The sequence below is a fragment of the Sus scrofa genome, chromosome 5, assembly GCF_000003025.6.
Source record: "Sus scrofa isolate TJ Tabasco breed Duroc chromosome 5, Sscrofa11.1, whole genome shotgun sequence".
In the NCBI taxonomy this organism is placed as follows: domain Eukaryota; kingdom Metazoa; phylum Chordata; class Mammalia; order Artiodactyla; family Suidae; genus Sus; species Sus scrofa.
Genome location: NC_010447.5, coordinates 64,644,950 through 64,657,849, shown reverse-complemented (window position 1 = coordinate 64,657,849; position 12,900 = coordinate 64,644,950). Strand labels below are relative to the sequence as shown.

The 12,900-nt window shown below is 50.7% G+C and overlaps 1 protein-coding gene across 2 annotated transcripts in view; it reads right to left on the bottom strand.

Moving 5' to 3' along the window:
* VWF (von Willebrand factor) overlaps positions 1,912–12,900 on the bottom strand; it is a 139,312-nt gene continuing 128,323 nt past the window's right edge. Inside the window, 6 exon segments of one of the 2 annotated variants that reach the window (NM_001246221.1) lie at positions 1,912–2,225; positions 2,727–2,824; positions 6,080–6,119; positions 7,710–7,838; positions 8,780–8,878; positions 12,621–12,737. In NM_001246221.1, coding sequence (NP_001233150.1) covers positions 2,037–2,225; positions 2,727–2,824; positions 6,080–6,119; positions 7,710–7,838; positions 8,780–8,878; positions 12,621–12,737 — 672 coding nt within the window. In that variant the 3' untranslated portion in view covers positions 1,912–2,036. 2 annotated transcript variants of the gene reach the window in all.

Sequence of the window (12,900 nt, the reverse complement as noted above, 5' to 3'; positions counted from 1 at the left end):
GAAAAAAAAGAACCAAATAAAATAAAATAAAATGCTTGCAGAGTTGCCGAAGCTGCTGGCTCTCTCTCTCTCTCACACACACACACAGCCATTTCTCCTTCTGTAGCTTTTTATCCTGCCCCCTGCCTTTTTTTTTTTAATCAAAACATGCAATTTTTCAGTTTCAGCTTTTTTTCTTGATTGTGAGTGGTCCTAGCCCTAACCAGGAGGAAAACTCAGGCTCTGGAGGCAGCTGGAAAATTGACACCTTCTGCTGAAGGGCAGCCTCCCTGCTGAGTCTTTCTGTGGCTGACGCCTCCAACGGCACATCGGCACCTCGTCCCCAGCGGAGTGTTAGGTGATCAGTCAGAAGAGAGACAGGTAATTCTCTGGCCCTGGATCTGGTTTCCTACAGAGACCTTAGAGGCTACTCAAAGTTGGAGGCAGGGTGATGGATGGAGGATGACAGCCTTTGAATTATTGAGCAGTTACATAAAACTTCTATCCATTCTCCCTTCCCTGCTAAACTCTCCACCAAAATGACTCCACACAAGCCAGGCCAGTGGCCTGCAATGTATCTTCCTGGAGGTTCTTGCCAGCAGTGACAGAAGCAGAAAGACCTAGAGATGCAACCGTCACTCACTGGTTCCCGTGAGAACGAGAACTACATGTGTCAGCAAAATGGACAGGGGCCTGAGGCTCTGGTGGACCAGCCCGAGGGTCCAGGCACTGGGGTCCTGAACCTGGCCCTGCCACCCAGCAGCTGTGTGGCCACTGGCAAGTCACCGAGTTCTCTGAGCTGCGTTCCTCCTGTAAAGGGGCAGGACTGAGCAATGGATGGGATGATGTCTAAATCCTTTCCAGAGTCATCGTCCAGCACTTTAATGAGCTGAGTCTTTCTTGGGTTAGTAGGATCTGGCATGAAAGTCCTCCGTCAAATTTCTGTCTCATAGTCAGGGGGGTTCCTTTAGTCTCATGGGTGTTCACTCCCCACCAAGGGTGTCCACCACCTTGCCCACAGAGCCATTTTTTTATTTTCCCATAAAATGTTAAGAAAGGATGATCTCTGAGTGACGGTAGCAGGTAGTGATTTGGGGACTTTGTGAAGTCAGGTGTTACCTATACCTCTTCCCCATCCACTGAGGAATCCTTGAGTAGGCAGGGCCTTGGCCTCCAACATCCAGCCCTGAATGAACTTGGCTCCTTCACCCCTCGGAACAAAGGAAAAGTCCAACACTCTGCCACTAATGGCAGAGACACTCAGACCCCCTTTGAGCCTATTTTTCTTCTTGTCACGCCCTCCATTATACAGAGCAAGTCATAGGTACTCCTGGACTTCCCAGCTTATTTTGCTTTCCCAGTGGCATGAGTGACACTGTTGTTCCTGTTTTCCAGTTGAGGATACTGAACCTAAGAACCGCTAAGGGGCTTGTGGAGACAACACAGTAGAACAAGGGCCACGCATGGAAGCCAGGCCTGCCCCGAGTCTAGCGCTCCTCCCATGGCCGAACCTGCGCTGGGTCCTGCACCTGCCAGCGGAAGGCTCAGAGAAACCCTTTTACACCTGCTAAGACCCCTTCCCCACCACTGAGGAAGCCATCGTCTGGCCAGAGCCTGGCTCCAGAGCCACCCCTCTGCTCTGCTCAGAGCCCCTGCATCCAGAGACTGGAGACCCCAGTGTTCCCGAGCAAATCCCTTCACCTCTGAGCCGCTGGGCTGAGTTTCCGAGGAGGCCTGGCCCTCGCTGTCCCCTCCCCACCTGGTGAAGCCAAGATGCCATTTTCTCCCCAAGGTCTGCTTCTTCTCCCGCAGACGCCGGGGCTGCAGTGTTTCCCGACTGGGTGCCTGTGCTCCCCGGCTCAGCCTCAGCCTCAGAACCCTACCCATCCTACAGTTGCCATGTCAGCCTGGAAGACACGGGTGAGCCAGGGGCCATGGGCAAGAGGACACAACTCGGCCTTTATTGTGGGCCCAGGAGGCTACTGGAGCAGAGCGCGCATGCGCAGGGCAGGGGTCGCCAAGGCGGGTGGCAGCGGGAGTCCGCTCGGGGCAGCGCCTCACTTGCTGCATTTCCTGGGGGAGCACTTGCACTGGATGGCGTTGAGGACCTCGTGGTAGATGGTGGAGCCGTTGGTGCAGCGTAGGGGCACCTGCATGGGTTCTGTCCGCGTGGGCGAGCAGCAGGCACACTGGTCCTCCACGTCCTCGGTGTCGATGGAGTACACGGCTTTGCTGGTGCATTTTCCCTACAGCCGGGCAGAGAGAGGCAGGGGGGTCGGTGGTGGAGCGTCCCAACTGGGGTGGACCCTGGGGCAGCCCGCCTCTTTCGCCTGCCCCCAGCGCCAAGCAAGCAGGCCTCACTCACCCAGAGCAACCCAGGTCAGCCAGGCCCTGGGAAAGGTGGGCCTCGGGGAGGTCTGAAAGGCCTTTCCCTAGGGTACCCTAGCACCCAGACCCCTCTGGCTGCAATTTCTATGCATGTTTGATTGAACTACAGGAAACACAGCTCTCCCTTCTCTTCGAAGGACTTGTTGAATCTTTTCTCATTTTTATTTCCATCTGGGGTCACAAGTTCCCGGTTACATCAGTGAGACATTTGCTTTAAACAAAAAATCAAAAACAAAAAAAACCCTAGTTCCTTTCACTTCTCTTCCCTGTGAATTTCCCAGATCCGCACACAATGTAACCAAAGCCATGAGTCTAAAGGAGAAGCCCCCTGCCACCCCCTCGCCCCGCCACCCCCTCACCTGGCAGTAATGAATGTCCACCTCCTCTTCAGACCGGCAGTTTCCCACCTTGACGTACTGCAGCCTGGCCGTCATGTCCTTGCACTCGGGCTCCTCACCTACAGGACAGGGGAGGGACGGGACCTGTTCTTCCAAAGAATACTCTCCAGCCCCCTTCCCTCACTTCCTGGAGGCAGGTCAGGTTCACAGTGCCCAGACCAGCAAAGACAGCCCTGGGGGAGGGGAGTCGGGGAGAGGCTGTTCCCCTCAGCTTCTCCTGGTCCTTTGTATTCAGAGACAAGGTTATTTCTGGCTTTAACTCACTTAGTGGCACAAGTTTAATTGCAGGAGGAGCCTAGATTCACTGTGCTTCGTGTAATGGCCATGCATGAGACTGAACTTTTATATAACTATGGACTCTAAAAACCATAATGACCACAGAGCAGTTCTCTTGTGCTTCAAACTATATCCACAAGCACATGGGCAATTAAGTAGCCAATAAACAATTAATATCTGTCCATTTCTGCAAATGTCACGGCCACATCAGGGCACTCTGCCGGGGGCTAAGAGGATCCTAGGGTCTGGCGTCTCCAGGTCACTGACATGGGAGTGGGTTTCCTTACATACAGAGGTTAATGGCATTCAGATCTGATAATTCTAAGATTTAATGCCAGCTCACCCTTCCCCATTTGAACACTGGGAATTTTCCATTCTTCCATGATTCCAAATCTAAAATAACCTTAACTACATATTAGCTGGCCTCCCACCTTCCAAATAATTTCATTTACGTGAAAACCTGCCAACCACATTAAGAGGGTGAATAAGGAAAACATATTTGGGCGAACACACTATATTCTTTCACTGTAGATTTAAATCCCTGACCCTGGTTTATTTTCCTGATGGAAGGTCTCCACCTCCTGAAAGCCCTGACCAACCAGGGTCCTTTTTTGTCCTTTTTTGCCTAGTTTTGCAGATAACAGCCTCAGCCAGATTCCGGCTGCAGGGCACCTAAAGAGATCTCATCTCCCCTGAGGGTCCCGACCTCACGTTCTTCAACTACGCAGAAGGAATCATAGAAAGAAGGGCTTGCAGAGTGCGCTTCCTTAATCTGCGATTTCATTAAAGCAATTACAGGGACTGTCAGAATGAGCCATCAAGAACAAAATGAATGGAGTTCCCACTGTGGCACAGTGGATTAAGAATCCAACTGCAGGGAGTTCCTGTTGTGGTTCAGCAGGTTAAGAACCTGACTAATGGAAGAGAAAGACAAAAACCATATGATATCACTTATATCTGGAATCTAATATATGGCACAGATGAACCTTTCTTTCCACAGAAAAGAAAATCATGGATTTGAAGAATAGACTTGTGGTTGCCAAGGGGAGGGAGAGGGAGTGGGGTGGATGGGGAGCTTGGGGTTAATAGATGCAGCCTATTGCCTTTGGCATGGATTAGCAATGAGATCCTGCTGTGTAGCACTGGGAACTATGTCTGGTCACTTGTGATGGAACATGATAATGTGAGAAAAAAGAATGTGTACATGTTTGTGTAACTGGGTCACCATGCTGTACAGTAGAAAATTGACAGAACACTGTAAACCAGCTCTAATGAAAAAAATTAAAAACATTTAAAAAAAAAAAAAGAAAAGAAAAGAACCTGACTAGTATCCATCCATGAGGATATGAGTTCAATCCCTGGCCTCCTGCAGTAGGTTAAGGATCTAGCATTGCCATGAGCTGTGGGGTAGATAACAGACACAGCTTGGATCCTGTGTTGCTGTGGCTGTGTCAAAGGCTGGCAGCTGCAGCTCCAATTCGACCCATAGCCTGGGAATGTCCGTAGGCCGCAGGTGTGGCCCTAAAAAAAAAAAAAAAAAAAAAAAAAAAAAAACCAACTGCAGCAGCTCAGGCCGCTGCAGAGGCATGGGTTCAATCCCCCACCTGGGGCAGTGAGTTAAAGGATCTGGCATTGCCACAGCTTCATAAGTAGGTCACAGCTATGGCTTGGATTCAGTCCCTGGCCCTGGAACTTCCACATGCCGAGGGTGAGGCCATGAAATTTAAAAAGGAAGGAAGGAAGAGAGAGAGGAAGACAGGGAGGGAGGGAGGGAGGGAGAGAGGAAGGGGGGAGGGAAGAATGACCAAGCACTGAAAGCATTTGTGTTTTCACTCTTCCTTCTCTACCCAAAAATAAACATGGGAACATGGGCCCATGAACCACCCCCCTCAAAAAAACTAACAACTAAAATAAAAAACAGTATTAATCCAGGCAAGTAATTCTATATTCGGGAACTGGAGCCCTAACATTGGGATTCTGAAGGGTACTTGTGCTCATGAACACAAGTGAGTATGTAATGAGATGCTGTCTGATGGGCAGACCTGAGCTCCGTCCGAAGAGCTGCTGCCATGACCCACCAGCACAGCACAATCGCAAGGTCAAGGGGCATCGAGAGTGAAGAAGAGGAGACTAATAAAACTGAGGCCAGTCTTGCAACGCCTGTGTTCTCTGCAGCCCTGCAGCCAGCGGCTAGATTCCCTTTCTCTCTAAGATAACTGCATGACACCAAAGAACAGAGGTGTATTGAGTGTCTGCTGTCAAGGTCATGAATCAAGGGGCCTGTCTTCAAGGAGCTCTGGTGGCAAAGAAGATATTTCCTTTCTTTTTTTTTTTTTTTTTGGCCACACCCACAGCATGCAGAAGTTTCTGAGCCAGGGATCAAACCCACGCCACAGCTGTGACTTGAGCCACAGCAGTGACAACACCACATCCTTAACCTGCTGTGCCACCTGGGAACTCCAAGATATTTTCTCATGATGAGACTGTGAACAACCCAAAATCTGGCCAAGAAAAAGGCAGGTAAGAGGCTGCTGGCTGTCAGGAGTTTAGTAGGAACGAGAAAAAGACTGTTTCACAGGCATTTGAAAGGGGCTTAAGCGGGGGTCAGTCTGAGGACACTCAGGAAGGAGCAGCAATTCCCTGCAAAGCTGAACATGATGACGGCAACATCTCTCTAGAATAAAGTCCCTGGGGAGTTCCCGTTGTGGCTCCGCAGAAATGAATCTGACTAATATCTGTGAGGATGCTGGTTCCATCCCTGGCCTCACTCAGTGGGCTAAGGATCTGGCGTTGCCGTGAGCTGTGGTATAGGTCGCAGACTCAGCTGGGATCCCATGTGGCTGTGGCTGTGGCTGTGGCTGTGGCTGTGGTGAAGGCCGGCAGCTATAACTCTGAATGGACTCCTAGCCTGGGAACCTCCATGTGCCGCAGGTACGGCCGAAAAAGACAAAAACAAACAAACAAACAAAAAAAACCGAAACAGTCCCTGAACTTGGTCTGATAGATTTCAAGGGAGAAGTTACTGGTAATGTACTTACATGTGTCACAGCATGTGCCTGGAATTTTCATGATTTTCCCCTAAGAAAACAGAAAAGTCCCAGATTAGGCACCAACAGGACATAGGAGACACTTTTAAGTCACCCCAGGCCAATTCCTGGCTCTGGACACACAGCCCCAAGCTAAAGTCCCTCGACGTAAACTGGCTTTCCCATCACAGATGTGAGCAGACCGACTACCCCACCTGACCAGGCTGAAATGATTCCGATTCTTCTAAATTCTCTTTCAGCTGAGTCACTGACAACTGTCATTCCCAGGGGAGACTGGAAATTAGCTTGATGTCTCACCTTCCCATCCAAGGATCACAGATTCGGTCTCCCCAAGGGAAAGGTGTCTTTCTAAAGCATCATATAGAGAGTTTTGTCTCTCCATTGGGTTTTGATTTTGATTTTTAAACTCAGTCAAGGTAAATCTTTGGACTTTGGGAATCATGGCAGAGCTGGACTGCCATTCAAAGGACCCTCTTCTTGGGCGTGGAGAAATAGAACCCTCCTACACTGCTGGTGGGAATGTAAATTGGTACAACCACGATGGAGAAGAGTATGGAGGTTTCTCAGAAAACTAAATATAGAATTAACATATGATCCTGCAATCCCACTCCTGGGCTTCTGTCCAGACACAACTATAATTCAAAAAGATACATGCACGCATACGTTCACTGCAGCACTATTCACAAGACATGGAAACCACCTAAATGTCCATCGACAAATGAATGAATTAAGAAGACATGGTACATATGTGTGATGGAATACTACTCAGCCATAAAAAACAGAATGAAATAATGCTATTTGCAGCAACATGGATGCACCGAGAGATTCGCATACTAAGTGAAGAAAGTCAGAGGAGTTCCCGTTGTGGCGCAGCGGAAATGAATCCGACTAGGAACCATGAGGTTGCAGGTTTGATCCCTGGCCTCGCTCAGTGAGTTAAAGATCCAGCATTGCTGTGAGCTGAGATGCAGGTCCCAGACGCAGCTCAGATCTGGCGTTGCTATGACTATGGCGTAGGCCGGCTACAGCCTCATTTGGACCCCTAGCCTGGGAACCTCCATATGCCGTGAGTGCAGCCCTAAAAAGTAAAGTAAATAAATAAATAGATATATAAATAAAGTCAAAAAGAGAAAGACCTACATAGAATTTCACTTATATGTGGAATCTGAAATTTAACACAAAAGATCCTATCTACAAAACAGACAGACTCCCAGACACGAAGAACAGACGTGTGGTTGTGAAGGGGAGGAGATGTGGGATGGATGGGGAACTGGGGCTGGTGGAGGCAGACCATGACATTCAGAATGCATAAGCTAGGAGGTCCTGCTGTACAGCACAGGGAACTAGAGCCCATCTGCTGGGATAGACCATGATGGAAGATAATGTAAGAAAAGGAGTGTGTGTGTGTGTGTGTGTGTGTGTGTGAAACAGAGAGAGAGAGAGAGAGAGAGAGAGAGAGAGAGAGAGAGAGAGACGGGGTCTCTTTGCTGTACAGCAGAAATTGGTGCAACATTGTAAATCAACCATTCTTTAATAAAACAATTTTTAAAAGGACCCGCTTCTTAGAGTCAAAGATGGAGACGGTCGAGAGGAAAGCGGGGCCTTCACTCCAACAACTCACCCCCGCGGCCAGACATTTGTGTTGATCAAAAGGTGGGCAGCCCGTGATCCTCTTCTCCCAGATGTACTCGCCTCTCTCGTTGACCCTGCAGAAGTGACTGTCACAGCCATCCTGGAGCGTCTCATCGCGCTGCACGGAAAGAGGGGAGGAGGGTGGAGCAGATGTGAAGACAGTGTTTGGGTCACAAAGCCTCTTCAAACCATGACCCTGACTCCTGGGAGTTGCTGAGACAATCCGCAGGACGATGGAACCAGAATGAGGCAGTGTGAGCAAAGCCTCCGCGCCGAGAATCCAGAACAGAAGTGGAGTCCAGCTTTACAGCGTATTTACTGGGAACAGGGCTGCACAAATGGAAAGAATCCCTGAACTCTTCCAACCACTGAAAAGCGTAAAGAATTAAGACTCAGAAACACAGCAAAGGTCAGCTGGACAGTCACTAACTGAACGTGCTGATTGTGGCTTTCAAAGATCAGAGTTTGTGTCCGCCTCATCGCCTGTCCTGTCTCCCAGTCAAGGCTGGAGAAAATCTTAAAGATCAACCAATTCCAAATCACGGCACCCTACACTCACCACACTTGTCAGGGAGTGTGATAAAATAAATCAGAAAGTCTGTACCTTCTAAAGCTTACCTATCTTTGTGTGTGTGTGTGTGTGTGGATGCGTGTGTGTGGATGGGTGTGAGTGTCTTTTTTGAGCTGGACCCGCAGCATATGGAGGTTCCCAGGCTAGGGGTCTAATTGGAGCTGTAGCTACCGGCCAACACCACAGTCAGAGCAACACTGGATCTGAGCCATGTCTGCGAACTACACCACAGCTCACGGCAACACCAGATCCTTAACCCACTGAGTGAGGCCAGGGATGGAACCAGCATCCTCATGGATGTTAGTCGGGTTCGTTAACCGCTGAGCCACGATGGGAACTCCTCTGTCTTTTCTCTATAAAACCAGAAATAGCTATGAAAAGAAGCCAATATGGACCCAAACTTAGTCCCTTTCCTCAAAGAAAAGATCCCCAAGTAGGAAACCAGATGGTGACTTGAGGGGGGCCTCCCAAGGCCAACTTGCTCGCACCTTCAGTGTCATGATCTGTCCCCCTCGTAGCTGAATGGTGCAAGCCGTAGGCAGGCATCTCCCGCAGCATTCCCCTGGCATCTTCTCTTCCTTGTATCCCTGCATCCAGGAGACAAAGCACCCTCCGTTAACCTCCTGGGAATAGCCCAGTCCCAGTAGGCCGAATGGCAAAATGTTTCCTTACCCAGCTGCCCAAACCAGAAATCTGGGGGTCACCCTTGACTTCTCTCTTTTTCTCACCCCACCCCCAACTCATCACCAGATCTTGCCGAAAATGCATCCTGAACTAATCCACGGCTTGTCATTCCCATGTCCACTGTCATCACCTAGTCCAAGCAACCATCACCCACCACTGGACTCTGCAAGAGCTGTAACTGCCTTCCTGTTTCCACTCTTTCCCCTCCACAGTCAGAGGAAGAAGCAGTGGCTTCTAGACAGCAGGGTTTCACGGTTTTATAAAAATGCCCCCAAGTCTGGGAGACAACATAGGGTAGCCAAAACCAACTTTTTTTTTTCTTTTGATGTTTGTCTTTTTAGGGCCGCACCTGTGGCATATGGAGGTTCCCAGGCTAGGGCTGTTGCTGCCAGCCTATGCCAGAGCCACAGCAACATGGAATCCGAACCTCATCTGAGACCTACACCACAGCTGATGGCAATGTCGGATCCTTAACCCACTGATCGAGGCCAGGGATCGAACCCTTATCCTCATGGATACTAGTCAGGTTTGTAACCCTCTGAGCCACAACAAGAATGCCTTATTTTGTAAAGTATTTTAAGCAAGGTTAACAAAATAAAACCCCAAAAGTTTCCATCAGCTGTTTCATCACTGCCTTAAAATTAAAGCTCTTTCAACTCTCCTGACCACTCCAAAAAAAAAAAAAAAGAAAGAAAGAAAGAAAAGAAAACCAAGAAGAGCAAAATCTCGAGAATCTCAAGAACAGTTAGTTTTTAAAGAATAGATTTAGTTATATGAGAAATCAACCACGATGTCAGTCTTTTCCACACTTTGCCATACTGAGTAATGACCGCTTAGAGATTCACCCCTTGGGGTCCTGAAGCTGCTCTACTGTGAATCCCCGGCAGGTCAATGCGGAGCCGCGGACAGAAGACCTGGTCCTCTCCCTCGTTCACTGCATGGCCCCAAAGGCTTCTGACCAGCAGGGAAGGTGAGGGGCCTGTGAGCTCCCTCTGGACTTTACATCTTCAGGGAGGCCGTGGAGACAGCCAGTGAGGACTAAGCTTCACGTGGAACTGGGCGACTGGATGGGGCCAGGCCACACACACGCTCGGAAGGACACTGCTGATGTTTGAGGCCGGCAGGCAGTGTTTCACGGGTGACCGCTCACTGTGACTTTTTCAAAATCACACGATTCCTGGACAGTGTGGACCACCGTGGGTGGGAGCGGAAGGAAGAGTTGGAAAAAAAAAAAAGTCTGGGTGTGTGTGAGTGGCTCTGGTCAGAAAGAGGAAATGAAATAAGGCTTAAATGAGGCAGGATGTCATGGGATGTGGATTTGGGCAGTTTTTCATGAGTGTTGGAGGAAATAGCCTCCACCCGGCAGGCCCAAGGAGCGGAAAGGGCCCAAGATCTCCACGGGAGAAGGGAGGGGCAGGGGACAAATGGAGGAGGGGGCTGCAAGGTGAAGGCCAGTGGAGACCAAGCCCCGGGAGGCAGAGGGCACCGTTAAGCCAAGAGGCGGGAAGACGGTGCTGCGGGAGGAGAAGGGGCAGGAGGCAGAGGAGGAGGAATGGGAGGGGAGGGGGCACAGATTTTAGAGGCTCAGTGCGACTAGAAAAAAAGGAGGAGGGGGGTGCAGGGCAGACCCTGGGAGGTGAGGACATGGTCGCCCTGGGGACAGGGCTTGTCTGAGCCCTGCTGAGCTTCCCGCCTCGGCTGTCAGGGCCACACAGAGGAGGCCGCGCGGATGGGCTTCATCAGAGCAGCCAGGGTCCCATCCAGAGTCCTCACTCAGGTCTGAGCAGCCAATGAGCCCTGCTCCCCCCACCCCCCACCTGGCGACGCCCCCCTAGCTCGCCCCACAGGGGTCTCACAGGCCTTTTCATAAACTGCATGTGCTGCTCGAGACCCTAGTCTGATCGCTTTGCTGCTCTTGCCTAACTCGTGCTGATCGGCAGGTCTGTCCCCATGCCCCGGCCTGGGAGGTCATGGCTCAAGGTCAGCCCATGGTCACGCTCCTCTGGGGGGCCTTCTCAGTGTCTCCGGTCAGGGTGGCCTCTCCTCCTCACGTCTCCAAAAGCCACCACACAAACCACCATCTGCTGGTCTCCTTTTAGGTATAAGCATCGGCCCGCAGGAAGGAGACAGAGGGCCCCCATCTCTGGTGACGGTAACACTTTCTGAGGTCGGCACTTCAAGCAGACTGAACCAAGCTCGATTCAGCACAGGTCCCCCCACCTGCAGGAGGCCTCACGCGAGGCCCTTGGTGGCAGAGGAGCGTGGGGAGACCAGGTAAGGATGCTGGGCTAAAGATGCTGGGGGCACCGGAGGCAGTGCTCAGCAAAGGCTGAGAGGCACAGAGGACTAATCTCACGGCTCTCAAGCAGGAGGAAGTGAGTACCCTGCCCTGGGGGACATCAGAACCTTGGAGGAGAGGTGGCAGAGGACACAGACCAAAAGGGGCAGTGGGTTTTCAAACATTTCGAAACCTATGCTGGACTGGGTTCTGAAGCTGGATTTCTGTGGACATGGACACTCTCTGACCACCAGGGGGCGATGGGAGAGAGTGAGCAGCTTGCACTCTGGAAAATTCTCCTGCAGGACATCTTGGTATGGACCTTTTCCTGCATCAGTCGTAGTTGGATAGACATCCAGGGTAAAGGGGAGGCCACGACCCCAGACAGCATCAGTCCATCCCAGATTCAAACCCAGATGTATACAGGAAAGTTGTCTCTCTCCCTCTCTCTCTCTCTGTCTCTCCCTCTCTGTCTCTGTCTCTCTCTGTCTCTCTCTCTCTCTCTCACACACACACACACACACACACACACGCACACATACCCTGCATCCAAAACCCTAAAACTGGGATTAAAAAAAAAAAAAAAAAAAAAAAAGCAAAAATACTGCTTAGCTGGCTTCTTTATAATTGAGGCAGAAATGTTCTCCTTGAGCCATTCTATCAGACATAGCTGTGTCTCCCACAGACCCCTTGCTCCCCATGTATGTTGTTAACCCCTACTTGGAGTGTGACACAGGGTGCCAAGGGCCACAAAGAGCAAAGAAGCAGAATACACCTTGTCCTCAAGAGCAGGAGGCACCAGCCCAGGGCTCCCCACCCACGTCCCCTCCCCTCTGAGCTCCTCAGACCAAGGCCACCTCCCTCCCGGAATTATGAATATGTTATATAAGCCCTGCCAAAACAAAAAGAAAACATTTCAAATTTACAAAACTAAATTCTAATTATTTCCGAGAAATGTCATTTGGGTAGGGGACTTTTAGTTTCTTCTTTATTGTCAAATACTGTCCATAATCAGAAGGTGAAAGCATTTTTTTTTCCCAGGGCTGCACCTGTGGCATATGGAGGTTCTCGGGCTAGGGGTCCAATCGGAGCTACAGCTGCCAGCCTACACCACAGCCACAGCGATGCAGGATCCAAGCCACATCGTCGACCTACACCACAGCTCACGCAATGCCAGATCCTTAACCCAATGTGCGAGGCCATGGATCAAATCCGCATCCTCATGGATACTAGTCGGGTTCTTAACCAGCTGAGCCACAACTAGAACTCCACGAGAGCAGTTATTTAAAGACCCAGGTGAAACCCCATGGCTTGGATCCCGAAAGTACGCTGTCCATCCCCCCAGGCCCCCCAGGACCCTTTCTCACCAGGGGGCAGGCCTCACAGGTGGTCTTCTTGCACTCCAGCTTGAATCCGAAGACGACCCCCTCCTGGAGCATGCAGCGGCAGGTCGTGCATACATCAATCATCAAACTCTCTCCGGCCTAGAACCACAGGGACTAGGGTCAGGCCTCTGGCCCCCAGACCCCCTGGCCCTCCCACTGCCCTCAGCCTCATAAGCCAGCTGCCATAGGCATGGGGGCCCGGCTATGAGCCATTCTCCCCCTGTCCCAGTGGCCCACTCCCTTCCCCATCCTCCCACCTCGA